The sequence below is a fragment of the Orcinus orca genome, chromosome 3 (assembly GCF_937001465.1).
Source record: "Orcinus orca chromosome 3, mOrcOrc1.1, whole genome shotgun sequence".
Lineage (NCBI taxonomy): Eukaryota > Metazoa > Chordata > Mammalia > Artiodactyla > Delphinidae > Orcinus > Orcinus orca.
This window is the reverse complement of record NC_064561.1, coordinates 121,616,650-121,634,663: the sequence shown is the minus strand read 5'-3', so window position 1 is coordinate 121,634,663 and position 18,014 is coordinate 121,616,650. Positions and strand designations below refer to the sequence as shown.

The 18,014-nt window shown below is 34.7% G+C and overlaps 1 protein-coding gene across 2 annotated transcripts in view; it reads left to right on the top strand.

Annotated features, from left to right (window-relative positions):
- FAM151B (family with sequence similarity 151 member B) overlaps positions 1–18,014 on the top strand; it is a 31,408-nt gene that overhangs the window by 4,834 nt on the left and 8,560 nt on the right. For both annotated transcript variants that reach the window (XR_004477947.2, XM_004281657.4), the window contains exons 2-5: positions 2,919–3,044; positions 8,658–8,823; positions 13,219–13,436; positions 15,536–15,671. Coding sequence is in view for 1 of the 2 variants with exons in the window: in XM_004281657.4 (XP_004281705.1) it covers positions 2,919–3,044; positions 8,658–8,823; positions 13,219–13,436; positions 15,536–15,671 (646 nt within the window). In the remaining variant the exon portion in view is untranslated. The remainder of the gene's footprint in view (positions 1–2,918; positions 3,045–8,657; positions 8,824–13,218; positions 13,437–15,535; positions 15,672–18,014) is intronic.

The following is an 18,014-nucleotide window of genomic DNA, read 5'->3' as shown; positions in this document are numbered from 1 at the left end:
CTGGGTTTGATCCCTGATGGGGGAACTAAGATCCCATAAGCCGTGTGACATGGCCAAAAAAAAACACCATATAGTTAAGATTGTAGTATACATGCTACCGTATACTGTCTTCTCATTTTTGTTCTTCTCCCACTTTGTTTTTAAACATACAAACTAGTTTTTTAGAGCATTAGTTTTTAGTGGCTTAGAACAACACAAATTTATTATCTTATAATTCAGGCGGCCCGAAGTCTGAAATGGGTCTAGCTAAAAATCAGTGTCAGCATGTCTGCATTCCTTCTAGAGGCTCTAGGGGAGAATCAATTGTCCTTGCCTTTTACTATCCTCTAGAGACTGCTTGAATTCCTTGGCTCATGGTCTCATCCTCCATTTTCAAAGCCAGCAGTTGCTGGTCAAGTCTTTCTCACATTGCATCACACCGACACTGACTCTCCTGCCTTCCCTTTCACTTACAAGGATCTTATAAGATGCTTAATGTGATTAAATTAGGCTCACCTGGATAATCCAAGATCAGCGTCAACTGATTAGCAACTTTAATTGCACATGTAACTTTATTTCGCCCTTGCTGTGTAACAACATATTCACAGTTCACAGATTAGGATATAGACATCGTTGTGGGGGGAGGGATCATTATTCTTCCTACTGCAGTACCTATACATACTGTTCTCCACCTTGCTTTTTTCTCGCTTAACATATCTTTGAGATTATTCTATATTACACATATGGATCTACCTCATTCTTACTAATGGCTGCATTGTGTTCCATTGCATGGATATACCATAATTTATTTAGTGAATTCATTGTTGCTGAATATTTAGGTTATTTTCACTCTTTTGCTGTTACAAACAATGCTGCAATAAATATCCTTATATCAAATGTGTCATTTCCTACATATTACAAACATATCTGTCAATGGGATAAGTTTATGAAAGTGGAATTTCTGGGTCAAAGGGAGGATGTATTTTTCTTTTTTTTACTTTTCTTTTAACTTTTTAAAAATCTTTATCGAGATATAATTTGTATACCATACAATTCACTCATTTCAGGCATAGAATTCATTGGTTTTTAGTATATTCAGAGCTGTGTAACCATCACCACAATCAATTTCAGAGCAATTTCATCACCACAGAAAGATGTAAAAATTAGGGGAGGTCACATATAGGAACTCTCTAGTTTTTGCTCAGTTTTTTCTATAAACCTGAAACTGCTCCCACTAAAAGTCTTAATTTTTAAAAATTACAAGTAATTTTGCCTTTCTCCTGGCCCTATTTTCAGAATAACAGTTTACTTAAAATAGTGATAATACCCTAGATTATAGGTAATTAGAGTCTGAAATTCTGTGTATATGAAAAGATATATACAGTTGTGGCTAAGTGTAAGGTACAGTTTCACCCATTAACTGGGCAAGGAGAACTTTTTGCTTCAAATGTTTTTAATTTCTGGAATCGTGGTATTTTATTATTAATCTGCAAGTTACCCTTATAAAAATTTTGAATCCAGTGTGTTTAGTTGGAAGGTGTCAAGGATACATCTAGCATGTGCTATTAACTAACATTTAGTTTTTTTATGGTAACATGCATGATTACCATTTCTGTGAGATTTTTGGCATATCTCAAAAACTTCATGTTTAACAGCCACATCAATTACATATTTTATCATGAGGATATACTGTGATTTACTTTTTCCCATTGTTGGACATTTCTGTTTTAGCCAGTAGTTACTGTACCTTTTTAAGATGCCTAAGTTAAACATGTAAAAAATGATGGCCATGTATTTTCATCTGAGTCTGAAAGGTCTGTGACTCTCTTGCCTATGCTAAAAAGGGGCATGTGTTTTGTATAGGAGACTGCTTGGATAGTGGATGCTACAGCTAACTGTTTAGTTTCTTTATTCTGTAGCCCAATATGCAGAGTGGTTACTGAGTTCCATGCATGTTACTTAGAAGTTATTTTCATATGCCCCTCCATTCTCTTATCAAATTTTACTTTCTCTCAATGTCTTATCATCAGTTTATGATGGCCATTTTTAGGTTTTTAACTGTTGTTAGGTGGAATTAATAAACAAATAATTAAACGGAAGATATAATCTCATGCATAGGGAATTTGCAGCCATTTGGTAGCCACTTAAATGTTTAAACCAGTGAACAAGAATTGGCGGGGTAAGATTATAGATACCTCTTTCACTGTTTTTCAGTCTTTTATCCTTCTTATATTGCGATATGGCATAATATGGAGTAGAACTGATTCAAGTATTTTAGTCTTGGTTAACTCACATTTTAATGCCTAATTAAGAAAAAAATCTGGTCTGCCAAAAACTAGTCGATAGTTATGGGAATTACATATATTTGTACATGCTAGATAAATCTATAAATACTAACTCAGAATTTACTTAGTCACTCATGTAAGTGTTGTTGACATTTATAATTTGAAGGTGAATATGCTTAAATGTGTAATTTAAGATTCTAAATGGTTAATATAAATATAGAATGGAGCCTCAGGTGGAGAAGACAATTAAGTTCTACAAAATTTAGGTTTTTTTTTAACATAGAATTGGCTTTATATACACTTTACTTATTTATGGGGCCAGGATTGGAGAAGATACCATGTGAAAATTCCTGCTTTAAAATATCTGCTTCTTACCAGTTTTTTTTTTCTTCCTACATATTTCCTCACAGTTCTGAGGTTCAGACTATCCTGTATGTTTACTAATTATTACTTACATCATAAATAGCCTATTTATATATAAATATATATTTTTATACTTGCCACATCTTCATACTTGTTCTTAATTTTTTAAAATCTTATATTTTCCCAGTTTTATTACTTTATTTTTCTCTATCAATATATGCTGTGCCCTTTTTTTATTAAAAAAATTTACCCTATAAAAACTTCTTTTTAATATAAATGCTGTTATTTTAGGATCTTGGAGTGAAAACATACTGGAATATTTTCTCAGAAATAACCAGATCACAACAGAAGATGGCGCCCAGATCATCTGGTATCATGCGGCTAACCACAAGGTGCAAGTGAATGAGGCACTGAGAAGTAAGTCATTAGTTACTTGTATTTACATTAGATTATAGATGAAGTCAACTCTTTTAAAAAAAAATATCTGGTCATATTTGCAGGTGCCAGAGACTTAGATGATTCAAGTGTAAATTCTTGGCTAACATAAACATTTTTGTAAAAGATCTCATTTTATTTACAAAATGAACAAGTTTCCATAATGGAAGAATTTTCTCATTTTCCAGAAGTGATTTACCGTTTCTATGCCTTATTTAAAACTCTCATATGTTATTACATTTGCTTATATATTGTAGTGATTTAGGTAAAATTTTTAAGGTCAGGTTGTATGTCGTACATACATATTTTTGTGTCTTTCACAGTGTACTAAGGAGAAGCTCAATAAATAGTTGTTGGGTGAAGTCATTGAATACTAATTTATAATGCCTTGGGCAATATTTATGCCTAGGCTAGAAACCAAGGCTTTTGGTTTACTAGCTCCATCTGTAATCAGATGATTACTATAGCAGTTTAGTTAGCCTTTTGCTATGAAAAGGCTAACTAAACTGTTGGCTGCAGCAGCTTAGGAGAATGAAAGCATATCACCAGAGGGGTAGGGCACAGCTTGAAGTGCCCTGTTCCAACAGGAAGAATTCCTTGTAACCTTGTGTTTTATTGTAAAAATTTACACATTTTTTGCATCTTAGTTATGTATCTGGATAATGTATCTAAATATGTATTTCTTTTATTGTAAAGATACTCTTTTAAATTGCTTTTCTTTGTTCCTCAAAGGGAAGAACCTTGTCTTCTAATATCCCTAATACCTAAAACAGTGCCTACCACATAGTAACCAAACAGTGATTATTTAATAAATAAATTTTAGCAAAAGCAATGCTTCAGGAAGATGTTGATTAGTGGCTGCCTGGAGCTGATAGGAATAGGGACTAGAGAGTAAATGCTAATGGGTACAGCGTTTCTTTCTGGGGTGACAGAATTTTTCTGGAATTAGCTGGTGGTGGTGATGGTTGCACAACTTTCTGAATATTCTGCAAACCATTGAATGGTACACTTTATTTTATTTATTTATTTGTTTGCATTGGGTCTTAATTGCTGCACATGAGCTTTCTCTAGTTGCAGACTTTCTCATTATGGTGGCTTCTCTCGTTGCGGATCACGGGCTCTAGGCACGTGGGCTTCAGTAGTTGTGGCTCACGGGCTCTAGAGCACAGGCTCAGTAGTTGTGGCGCACGGGCATAGTTGCTTCGTGGCATGTGGGGTCTTCCCGGACCAGGGCTCGAACCCGTGTCCGCTGCATTGGCAGGCGGATTCTTAACCACTGTGCCACCAGGGAAGCCCTGAACGGTACACTTTAAAAGGATGATGTTATAGTATGTGAATTATATATCAATTTTTTTAAATGGATAAAAGATAGGAATAATACAGCTGTTATGTACAGACAATATGGTTGCGTATATAGTAAATCAAAAAGATTCTACAGATAAATGATTATAATTCATAGGTTAATTTAGACAATATGTCTTTTTTGACAGTATAAAATCAAAACAAAATAAATTTTATTTCTATATAACAACTAAAAATTTGGAAAAAATCTTACAAATTTACAATTTGTAATAGTAAATGCGGAAGCCTCATCCCTAGAAATAATTTAATTAACTATGGATCATTTACTTTTAGCCAAGTTTTAAAAATGACTTATAGCAAGTCATCTCCAGTTGCTGGAAGTCTGGTGTTGATCTGGGAATTTTTTGTAGGTTACTTAGTTTTCAGATAATATCCTCTTTACCTTCTCTTAGGCAACAAGAGCCCCAAGTTTTATAGTTTGGGGGATGTTTTTCATCCAGTCCCTTTTCTCAGCTCTGGCTAGTCTTGCAATTTCTTTCTAGTCCAAAGGAAAGAAAACAGATTCCTGGAGACATGTATTTCATTGGTTTATCTTATTTCTCCTAGAATACTTAAATTTAGTACAACTGTTATTAATGAAGCTGTTTCTATTTTGATTAACATGTGATACTGGATTTTCAACAATGTCTATGTTTTAAAAAAACAAAGTACAGGAGGAACAATGTAAGAGTGTCATTTGGTGTTGCATTGTCAACACATCCGACCTCAGAATAGTCAAAATTGTTTAAAAAAGTTATTACATATAATGTAATTTTTTTTGTTATAACGTTTCTGCATGTAGATTTTTAAAATATATATATTAAAAGAAATGCTGGTTAAAAAATTGAAATCATCAAGTCTTTTTGAGAATAAAAAATGTAGTTTTTAAAAAAAGGCTTTGTAACATATTTAGGAAAAGTGTGACTATAGTCATCAACTAAATGTATTAAAAAATATAATAAATTGCTGCATTAGAGCATGTAAACAGTATAGGCAAGATAGATAAGTTTAACTTCATTTCTATAAACATATTTCTTTGAGTTTTGTTTTGAGTGTGAGTAGCAACTATTTGGGATTTTCTTGTGCAGAAAATCAGAAAAAACAAAGCTGTTTTCTACTGTCTGGCTCTTGTCACAAGCTGGGGCTCCTGTGGTTGGAGTGATAATCTTGATGTGCAGACTTCCTCATCTGGCTCTCCCTGACTTGGGAAATATGGTGACCAGGCAGTCTCCCAAAGGAGAAGCATTCCCTGACCTTCAAAAGGCTTCTGCCCAAGGACCAGGGGTGGGAGAATAGGGAGAGAGGCTGGACAGCTCACAAACATATCTCCAGGCCAGGCCTCCCTCTCTTCTGTATTAGTCTATCCAACTGCTTAGTTGGTGTTTTCACTTAGAGAGTTCTCATGCATCACAAATTTAAATTATTCAAAATGAAATTCTTAATTATGTCTACTAACCTGTACTTCCTATGATCTTTGCTATCTCAGTAAATGGCACCATAATCCACATAGATTCTTTTGTTTGTTTGTTTGTTTGTTTTTGGCCACACCACGCATCTCGCGGGATCTTAGTTCCTTGGCCAGGGCCCACGGCAGTGAAAGTGCCAAGTCCTAACCACTGGAATGCCAGGGAATTCCCCATGTATTCTTAAGCCAGAAATCTGGGAATCATCTATTCTATGTATTCTTTATTTCTTGCATCTGCTCTGTTATCCAGACATTATAATTCTATCCCAAAATATATTTTGAATTAGTCCACATCTGTCCATCTCTGTTGTCATCATCCTAGTTCAAGCCACCATGATCTCTTACCCCTACTGCTTAGCTTCCATTCTTATTCTTAAAAGAGACCTTCAGGAACATAATTTACATGGGACCTGAGACTCCTTGTCACTGCCATTTAGTGATTTTTTTTTCTATTCATGGGAAATGAATGGAGTTAATAAATAGAGACACTGACTATTACTGTTAAGGAATTCCAAGGCCTATATGCTCCTTTACAACTGCATTGATAGAGAAGATGGAATGCCTACATATATTGTGCTAAGTACCACTTTATTGAGAAGTCATGTTTGCTTAATTTTTATGAAATTAGACAGAAGCTTGACCTATTGCATCTCAAATATAACTCTGTTTAACTTTTTTTGAGAAACTGCAAGCTTTTCTGAAGCAGCTGCACCTTCTTACATTCCCACCAACAGACTGGATGAGGTTTCTAATCTCCCCATGTCCTTGTCAACACTTGTTATTGTCTTTTTCATTATAGTCTTCCTAGTACTTGTGAATTGGTATCTCATTGTAGTTTAGATTTGCATTTCCCTGAAGGTTAATGATGTTGAGCATCTCTTCATACGCTTATTGGAAAATGGCTTATATATGCAGCTGGGTAGCTTTTTCAGCCTATTTCCTGCCTATAGAAATTTGAGAGTTCATAGGCTTCTTTTCATTTTGAACTGTCTCTCTCTTTTTTTTTTTTTCAGGTCCAAGTGGATACAGCTCTATTAAAAATGTACTAGTCTTTCTATATATCAAATTATAAACCATCCCTTTAATCAAAAACCTTATTGCTGGATCTCTTTGGGGTAGACCTCTCTCTACTTGGTCTGCTAGTTAGGGTGCTATGGGATAACACCCTTAAGATTCTATAATGTTGTTTTGTCTAGCTATGTGGGTACCCAAGGCATCATCTTTCTGAAGTCTTAATAAAGGGTCTTGTAGCTGTATCCTTGGTTTGGTCTTGATCCCGAGGCCGTGGTTTACTAACAGCATCCTGGATTTGACTTTTGACCTGAGGCTTTCTCCTACTTTGAGAATCTCCTGCCAGCTGGAAAGAATGGTTTTATTTTCTAACTCAGCACAAGTCCTGAGTTGGAAATATATCCTCTCTATGCTGCTTAAAATGTAAATAGTTAATTATTTAACTCAGCTCTTTCTTCCCATTCTTTATCATAGGAGCTAAAAGAAACTCCGTTGGCATTTTCAACATTCTGCCTGGAAACCTCCTTAGCCAAATCCACAAATTGACTAGGCACCCTCTCTATCTTCCACCAGTTGCTACAAGTGCCAACGTGATCAAAAGTTTCACCACTACGTGAAAAGAATTTCCTCACTGCTCTTCTAACTTGCTTTAACAGTGCCTTTCTAGAATCTGCTGGATCCCAAAACCAGTGTCACAGGTTTCAGGTTTTTGTTATGGCAGGGCCCCACTTCCAGGTAGCTATTTCTGTTTGTTTTCTGTTGCTGTGTAATAAGCTACCCCCAAAACTTTGTGGCTTAAAATGACAGTGATTTATCATTTTTCACGATTTTGTGGGTCAGCTAGTGGTTCTTCTGTTCCATGTGGTATAGATCGGGAGCACTCGTGTTGCTGCATTTGGCTGGGAGCTCAGCTGGGCCTAGAAATTCTAAAATGGCCTCACTCACATGTCAGAGACCTTCATGCTGTCTGTCGGGCAGGAGGTCTTAGTTTTCTTCCATGAGGCTTCTCTCTCTCCATGTGGTTTCTGAGTCTTCAGTAGTCTTACCTGAACTTCTTTACATGGTAGCTGGCTTTCAAGAGGATGAAAGCAGAAGCTGCCAGGCCTTTTAAGGGCTTAGCTTAGAACTGAGAGTTTTACTTCCACTACCTTCCACTGGTCAAAGCAAGTCACAAAACCGGCCCAGACTCAAGGGGAGGAGAAAGAGATGAGGAGAGAGGCACATACATATGGGAGGAATTGTTGTCAGCCATCTTTGGAGTTAGTCTATCAGAGCCTGCTAAGCACACTCACACTAAGTGACTGGTGAAGCTCTTTACCCATTCCAGGGATGTGTGCTTTTAAATAGTAGCCAAGCTTTAGGTCAAGGAACTGAATCTATAACACACAATTTCAAACATAAACAATAAACATCTGTAGTTTCTAATTTGAGGAGTGAGAAGATAAAAGTACTATTTTTGTTCTCAGAAGAGTCAACAAATACTTATTAAGCCTCCCTTTGCATTCTCACTTTGCCATATACTGGGAAGAAATTAAATATTAGGACAACAGCTTGAGTGTGACCTAGGCAAAGGTATTACACTCCTCACTGCCTATTTGCTCACGTGTAACAAATAAGTGCAACATGTAAGGCTTGACATAGTACCTGGCACTTAGTCTTTTACTCAGGAAATTTTATTTTCTTTCCTTCCTTTTATCTTCCTCAAAAGGATACTGAATATGCCATCTCTTACAGTCCCTATTTTATTAGCATTAATGTAAGTTCTTTTATCTGGACAGGTACTGCTCATATGATAGAGGCTGATGTCATTTTTCCAAGTGCTGGATCAGAACATGGCCAACCAATCATGGCTCATCCTCCTGAAACAAACAGTGATAATACTTTACAGGAATGGCTGGCTGAAGTTATAAAAAGCAATAAAGGCATCAAACTGGATTTTAAGAGGTATTTGTACAAACATGTTCAGTCTCCTAGTTGTTATAGAATAACTATATGGAAAAAAAATCAGTAACTTCATATATCTGTGCCTGACTAAATAACTTTATACTTTATCTAAACTGAAAATGGAATTGCAAACTAATATGTTTCAGGAATGGACCAAAGACACACTGAGTTGTTTGCTAAAATTGTTTCTTGGGAACCCTTTAAGGCTAAAATTAAGTTAATTTTTATATAGGAAGTTATCCTAAGTGACCATTGTAATAGTAGAACGGTAAATTTAAAATACCACTTTCATTAAAAAGTAGTTCGAGAGAGAGATTTGGCAGTAGTTGGGGTAGTTAATGCGTTTCCTACTTGATTTGTGTTATTATATTTTTGGAAGGGGAATTATCTAGAATTCTTTAATAATTGAAAAGTTTCTTAAAAATAATATTTTGGAAACATTGATAATGAAGAGAGCAAGATTAAGTGTTGTTTCCTTCCCTGTGGCTATCACGGAAAATTTTACTTCTGTGGTATTTTGGCAGTATAAAAATTAGAGGGAAAGCCAGGAATTTATTGTGACACCATAAAAGCTCACCATAAGGCCCATGAAGGCAACTGCTATGAAAATCTAGGATGTGTGGTAATCCTGCCTTATCTTTGAACAATATTTTTAAATTAAATTATCTCAAGAAATTAATAAGGATTTGGAGCTCTTACTCACAGGGTTTTTAAGATTACTCTAATCAGTTGTTGCAGGCCTGAGTGTACCAGTCAACCTCTTTACACTGTTGGTGAATGAAAGCTGTTTCAAGATCTTAAAGCTTTTAGAGGAGTGAACGGTCCAACTCCATTTTCTTGACAAAGAAACTTAGTCCTAGAGAGGTTAAGTGACAATAGCTAAGCTTGAGAGCTGAGCTAGGACCAGATCCCAGGTTTCCTGGAGCCAGTCCAGTGTTCTCTGTACTGTGAAATAAAGCATTTAATCATTAGTGCTTGGTGAGCTGAATTTTAGAGCTCCTTGTCTTTTCATGTGCTCAGTTTTTTTTGATGTTTACTATTGCCCGTAGACTTGCTCTCTGTAATATATTCTTTTTTTAAAAAAATTTATTTATTTTATTTATTTTTGGCTGTGTTGGGCCTTTGTTGCTGCACACATACTTTCTCTAGTTGTGGCGAGCAGGGGCCACTCTTCCCTGCAGTACATGGGCTTCTCATTGCGGTGGCTTCTCTTGTTGCAGAGCATTGGCTCTAGGTACTTGGGCTTCAGTAGTTGCAGCACGTGGGCTCAATAGTTGTGGTGCATGGGCTTAGTTGCTCCGCGGCATGTGGGATCTTCCTGGACCAGGGCTCAAACCCATGTCCCCTGCATTGGCAGATGGATTCCCAACCACTGCGCCACCAGCGAAGCCCCTGTAATATATTCTTTGGCTCCTCACCAGTCAGACCAGCTCCTGCATTCCTAAATGCTAGCAGCTACCACTGAAAGGCTGTGCCATTAAAAAAAGAGTTTTGGTCATAACATATTTGAAGGGGAATGAATTTAACTAACAATTATATAAGCACTTACTGTGTGTCAGACACTGTTCTAAGAGCATTAAATGTGTAAATTCATTTAGTCTTCATAACAATCCTAAGAAGTAGGTTATTCCTATTCTCATTTTCCAGATGAAGGAACAGAGGCAGAGAGGGGTAAGTAGCCTGCTTGTGGTCACGTAATCGGTAGGAGAGCTGCCAGCCTGGCTGAAGAGTTCACATTCTGAACCGGAACTCTGCACTACGTCTGTAAGAGTAGCTGAATGACCTAATAGTCAAATTTTAATAGTTCTTGTTTTGTGCCTCTGAGTTATTTTGTTTGTATACACGCAATAACTAAGTAATATACGATGATTTAAAATTTTTATCTGGAATTTTACCTTAGAATGTAATTTTAAATGGTTTATTATCATTTTAAGTATGATTTTTGTTAGCCCCAATTTCTAAACGAAGTTAATAGGAAAATAGGTACTGAGAAGTTTGACTTACCAAGTAACTTTTTAGAAAAAAACTCTATCCTATAAGAGCTAAGTTTATATCTTCCCTGGAATTTCCTAAATAAGTACTACCAAAAAGAAATTTTAGGTAGTATACTGATCAGGACCCTCCTCTTCAAATGATCATTTTGGCAAACCTTTTGTCAGTTCTTTATGGGAAACTTAATACTAATACATGTAAGGATTGAGAATGATATCCACGGATATTTTAAATTAGAATTACGTGGAATTTATAGATTAGTTGGGAACGAAGTGTAATTTTGCAATATTTATAATATTGAGTCTTCCAGGCTAGGAACATAGTATGTTATTCTTCGTAGTAAGCATTGTGTCTTGCTCTTGGGCAAAGTTCATCCTCAGTCTTTTTTTTTTTTTCCAAAAATGTTATGGCTTTTCCTCCACATTTACTCTTCCAGAGGAGTTTTATTAATTATTTTGTAAAGCTCCAGAAAATTAAAACTACAACAAAAAGTTGATTTCTTCTTAGTAAAGTTTTGTGGTTTTCTTAATATAGGTTTTGTTTTTCTTATTTAAGTTTCTGGTAAGGGAAAATGACATTACTATAGTCTATATTAGTGATAATTAAAATATTTACATATAAAACAGAATATGTACATTAAATTCTTATTTCATTATGTTCTGTGTCTTAGCTCTGTATGTCTAACTGTGCAGTGTTTTGCATGTAGTAGACACTTAATACATGCTGGTGGAATTTCAGTTTGGGAGAGAACATGCTGAGACTAGATATTATCAGATGGCGAACCATTGTTAAACAGCCTGATGTCAGCTTACTAAATTGAGAAAGCATAAGAAGCTTCCTCCTAAACGTAAACTGGAAATTAGTGTTTAACCCAACCTCCACAGACACCAGATTTCTTAAGAAATAAGAATACTTTCTGGAAAAGGAGAGGAGACATGTGTGGATTAGTTCAAGGTTACCTCCCACTCCACCCATGAAGAGCAGAGCCCCGCGGGGACTTGGCTGCTGCTGTGGGACTTGCAGTCAAACAAGCTTTAGAGTAATAGATACAAGTTGTTTGCTACTAAAAATGGGGGAATTTTGTAGGAAGTACAGCTGGCCAGATCTCAGAATTGTGGTTTTTAACACGGCATTGATACCATTCAAGGCAGAAAGCATTTGAGACAGAGAAATGACAGCATCTAAACTAGAGTCTGTAAGGTCTAGCATTAGAGTTTATCAATCCACTAAAATCTAGGGCCTCCATTTCAGGGGCATAAGAGTGAGAAAAAAAGCAGTTTATTACATGGGAGCAGAATGAAAGAGAGGCTGGTTTCCTCTGGTTTTAGTGAACAGTATCCTTGCTCACTAATAAATATGACCCTATAAATAATGAAGTTATCAGTTTCTGCTCTTAAAGTAGGAGGCCCAAAAGGAGTGAGGTGAAGAGTGGTAGAAGCATAGGCAGAAGGACTCCATTCCATTAAGAAGAAAAATGGAAAGGTGAGGAGAGGTGCTGAATGTTCTCGCTTCCAGTATCCGTCTCCCAGATTCTTAGCCTCCCATCGCTGTATTCACTAAAAGCTAATTTTCTTAGAAATGAACATAGGCCTTAAAGGTTCAGAAGACATTCAGAATTATAAGTAGCGTAGCTTTCCAATAAAGTTTGTGTGTGTATTTTTAATCAGTAAAAATTATGTAGGCTGATTAAAATCTTATTGTTTCAAGATATATGTGTCCGTTAGAAAAGATGTAGGGAAGTAAAAAGACTGAAGCTGCTTTTTAGTTTAAAAGTAACTAAAATATAGTTGTCTCTTGTTTCCAGGAAAGGTGTTTACAATAAAGGAAAAAATGAAGTTTATAAAAGCTTTAAGGAAATGTTATAATTTTACACTTGGCAATCATTTTTAGAAATGTGTTTATGTGTCCAGACTCACACAAGTATGCATGAAGGAAAAGAAGCCCTTTTCTCCAAGGTCATGAGCCGGTATTAGAGACATGGGGCCTGAGTGCACTTTGGGTATTTTCATAAACTTGAATTTGCAGGTTATGAGTGTATTTAATTTTTAAATCTTATTTATACATTCTCTGATGAGTGAATGTTTGTGTCTTTTCATAAATTGTTTTTATACTGAGTGATCCTAATACAGAGTTTTGAAACCTCTGTCTACATGTAGTGTCATTATTCATACATTTATAGACCCTTTTAGGTACCTTCATGAATAGTAAGTATAAATCAACATTTTAAGATATGGCACATGTTAGCTTTCCCCTCTAGTGCTATCTGCTCTGTGATTTTGTTTAATTCAGGCATTATGGTATTATACTTTTATTATGAATTTGACAATATTAAAGCCAGCAGTCTAAAAGAACTTTTTACTTTTACTTTAGGAATATATCTCATTGACAACAAATTGTTTTTAGTCTGGCAGCTGTAGAACCATCCATGATGCTCTTGGAAAATGTGAAGAGGCATCTGAAGCGTCCAGTGTGGATTAATGCTGATATTCTTCCTGGTCCAAATGGAAATAGCAGAGTAGTGGATGCAAAACCTTTTATAGACACTGTGACATCCTTCTTTCCAGATGTGACATTTTCCCTAGGTTGGACAACAGGATGGCATCCTGAGAAAGTCAATGAAGGTGATAATTTTCTAAATGTATTCCTTTTTGGTCAAATTAAAATATACTCAAATATAAAAATAATACCTTTAATACAAAACCAAAAATACATTCTGCAAAATCTAAGAGCCTAATGGAGAGAAAGGTCTGGCCCTAAAGGTGTGTGTATGACTCTTCCTTCTGTTATTTCAGATAGATACTCATTCATAGGTGACATTCTGTCACCAAGCTTCCATGGAAAATGTTTATTTGCAAGGTCTAGAATAACCAAAGCTGCCTCTTTACATACACAAACGAATCCTGAATTGGTCTCTTTGAACTTGTATTCTATACTCTTTTCTTCTTTCCTTTTACTTTGGAGCAAACTCCCTATGTCAGACGAAAGATAGAGAAGTGGTAATTAAAACTTTTCAAGTAATGTGAGGCCAGAAGTCGGTGGGTGTACAGTTGAACAGCACAAATTCTGTTCCCTAGACATTAGAAGGAGCTCCAAATGTAGGCTGCTGGAACCTTGGTGCCCTTAAGCTCTCTTTGGCTAGACGGGGTATGTGAGGCCATGAGACTCTCCTCTAGGCTGGATTTCTTCTTTCCCTTTATGTACTCTTACAGATGGACCTGATATTCAGCTTCTTTCTCCTGGCTGAAACTTATTACGCTATTTGGATTCATCTTTCTATTTATTCATACATTCCTAGGTAGTGATTTTCCAGTAAACAGCCATTAAGCAAACAGATGATCTGGGATACCTGAACACATGGTAAAAATAATTAACCAAGAAGTTATTTAGAGCCAGTGGAGATGTTAGCCTTTATCTTGTGTTCAGGGCATTCTTTTTACTTATTTCCTACTATTGTTTTTAGATGTAAGCTTTAAAAATCTAACATGAGATTAGAGTAACTGGTGAGTAGTGACATTTAGTTTATAACCCTCTGGACCAACAACTGATATGATTGAGAAAAAAATAATATGCTTTAAATTTGTTCTATTTTAATTTTCTAATCATTTTAATTTTTATTAGTTTCAGTAAAGAATATAGCATATAATTCAGAGTGTTTAAAGAAGGTAAACTAGAAACAATTTAATAGCCTCCATACTGATTCTAATCTTTTAGTCACGGTTTAGTCTAACTCTGGCTTTAATCTCAGGCTTGAGCCGAGTTAAACCATATCTGGGTCTTTTGTTTGTGTTGAATGTTTCCAGGCTGCTTTTCCCCCACTGGCCTCTGGTCGTTACCAACATGTGTTTTATCCTCCCTTACTTCTTCTGCTACAAAATTTAGAAAAGAGAGTTTATAAGTTTTTAAGTAATGTAAGTATAGCTTCTGTTAGCAACCCCTTTTTCTAATTAAAAAGATATAATTTTCCAGATTTTAAAGGAAAGCAGACCTTTCCCTTCTTTCATGAGGCATTTAGCTGCTAAACTAATGTATTCACATAGGCTTTTTGTAAATTGTTCCTTTACTGACCAGTACTTTTTACAACCTATGGATAGTTTTGATAGAGTGTAGGGGCTATTTTTAAAATATAGATTTTTTTCTGAAGCTGTTTATAAACAGGCAGATATGTTTTCCACAATGTCTAAACATGATTTAAAACATAAAACACATATATAAAAGTCAATTTTAACACTATTTTTCTATTTTAGATAAAATGTGTAAGTAATTTGGACTAGACCCCCACCCCCCAAAAAAAATTGAAGTTAATTATTCCTTAAACAGCTAGTAAATACTCTTTCTTTCTCTCGGAAAAGAAAACTTAACAAGCAGAAGATATAAGTTTATCGAGAATATTAATGATGCAGAGCCTTAGAATCTTTAAAGTAAATATAATGTCAGAATTTCCTTTTTTGTACTTGAGAGATTAATAAATTCCTTTCTAATGTTTTAATTTTTCATTTATTGCTCTAGGTCACTTGTGACATTACTTAGATTTAATTTTTTATCTACATTTTCCACTCAAAATTTTTTCTTGCATTAAGTGGTATTTTAATTTCTCTGAATCCAAATGGAAATGTTTATGAATTACCTATGAATTTACCTATTCATATGTAATTGAGTTTTTTACTTAATTGACTTATAGGACTTTGGTTAGAAAAGTTAAATATCTTTCTTTTCATTTCAGGTTACAGTTGGATAATGGTGAAAGAGATGGAATATATATGTAATGAACTAAATCAGCTTGTAACATTTCCTGTCAGAGCAGCATTAGTCAGGCAGTCTTGTTCTCAGTTACTTTGGCTGTTAAAGCAATCAAACAGGTACGTGTAAGTTTTACAATATAGTGTGTGCATGTGAGTGCGTATGAGAGACAGAAAGAAGATGAAAACTGATTATGTAAAGACAACGTGTGTGAGAGAAAGAGACAGAGAATGAACACTGATTCTGTAAGTGCTCGGACTTCCTCACTGGAATGACGATCCTTGATGAACCTCAACATCATGTCTTTCACCTCTGTTCCTCACAAAAGCTTTTGCACATAGTAGGTGCCCAGTAAATGTTTGTCATTTTTTTCATTATGTTATACATTCACAAAAAGTTATAAGTGGGTAAAATAATTTCCCTTTGAATTCTGTCATAATTCCAGAAGTCTTTCCCATATAAAAATTTTATTTATTTTTTTTTTTTTAATTTTTTTTTTTTTTTTTTTTGGCCACGCGGCTTGTGGGATCTTAGTTCCCTGACCAGGAATTGAACCTGGACCCTCAGCAGTGAAAGCACCAAGCCCTTACCACTGGACCTCCAGGGAATTCCCAAAATGTTATTATTTTAATATGTAATAAAAATTGGTTGGACCATATATTAAATATTATAAAGCTACAGATATTGAAATAGTTTTGATACTGTCTTTTCAGTAGACTAGTCAATAGAACAGCAGGGAATGTCCAGGAATAAACCCAACTCTATCATGGAACTTAGAACAGGAAAAATCTGGTATTTCAGATCATTGGAGCAAAAGTTCAATAACTTGTATTGGGACAACAGGCCAACATTGTAGGAAAAACAAAGTTAACATCTTTCCTTAATCCTTCCTCCAAAATAAATTCCAGATGAATTAAAGACTTGAACAACAAACATTAAATGCATAAAAAAACCACAAGTGATGATTCTTTTTTTATATAGTTTCAGAATGGAGAAGACCCTTCTTAGTAAGGCACAAAACCCAGAAGCTATAAAAGGAAAGTTTGATACATTTGAATACATAAAAATAGGTTCTGGTAAAACCATCCTCAACACATATGTCAAATAGTTGTAAAGAATTCTAACAAATAAAGAATGATCACAAATCATCCAGAAAAAGACCCTGTTTGATAATTCACTATATTGTAGAGAGTAAGGAAGCATATACTCAAACATTAAAGAAGTATCCACATTCCTGTGGGTATTGAGTTTTTACTAAATGCTTTTTTCAGTTTCTATGAAAATAACTATTTTCTCCCTTTATCTATTAATAAAATAAATTTTATTAATATCTTATATATTGAACCATCCACACATGTACAGAATAAACCCCACTTGATCAGAATTTATCATTCTTTTAATGTACTGCTGAATTTTATTGCTAACATTTTAGTTAGGATTTCAGCATTTGAAAGTGAGATTGGTCTGTTTTAGGTATCAATATCATGGATATTTCAGTTTCTTTCTCAGTTTTGGGTATCAATATCATGGATATTTCATTAAAAAACTACGGACCTTTCTTTCTTTTTACATTTTCGGGGATGTTAAAAGTAACATTCAAATGAGGCCTGTACCTGAGTTTTCATAAACTCAACATTGAAACCATTTAAACCTGGTGCTTTGGGGAAAGCTTAACTTATACAGTCTTTTCTATTTCTTACATGGTAAATGGTTGATTTTCTGTATGGTAGCCAATTTTGATATATTGTATTTTCCTAAAAAATTGTTTATCTCACCCAAGTTTTAAGATTTATTTACACACAGATGATTAAAATAGTTTTCTTTTGGTTTCTTCTGTGTCTCTAAAATAATTTCCTTATTTTGTTTATCTGAGTTTTCTCCCTTGTATCTTGATTAAACTAGAAAATGATTTATTTCTCTTTTTTTTGAAAATGAACTCTTGGATTATGTATTTTTCTGGTTTATGATTTACTAATTTCTGCTTTTTATCTTTTAAAATTCTTTTCGTGTAGTTTCTTCTAATTTCTTGAGTTAGATGCTTATTTTCATTTTTAATATTTATTAATATATTTATATTTATTAACATAAATATTTAAGACTATACTTTTTTCTCTGACCACTGCTGTAGCTGTATCTTATTGTTTCTTATGTGTAGGTTTTCATCACTGTTAATTTATAAATATTCTGCAATTGTGGTTTTGTTCTCCTTTGTCTCAAAAGTTGTTTTAAGAGAAAATTTTTTAGGCCCTGAGATAGTAGAATTATTTTATTTTGGATTGGTTAATAGTTTTCTAGGTTTATTGTATAGTAATCGGATAATGTCTATATTATTTCTACTTCGTAGACTTTATTAAGGTTTTATTAATGGTTTGATATATGGATATTTGTATGAGTTCATGTATTTTATGAGGATATAGTTCGGCTGTTATAACAGAAACCTAAATTAACAATAGCTTAAACTT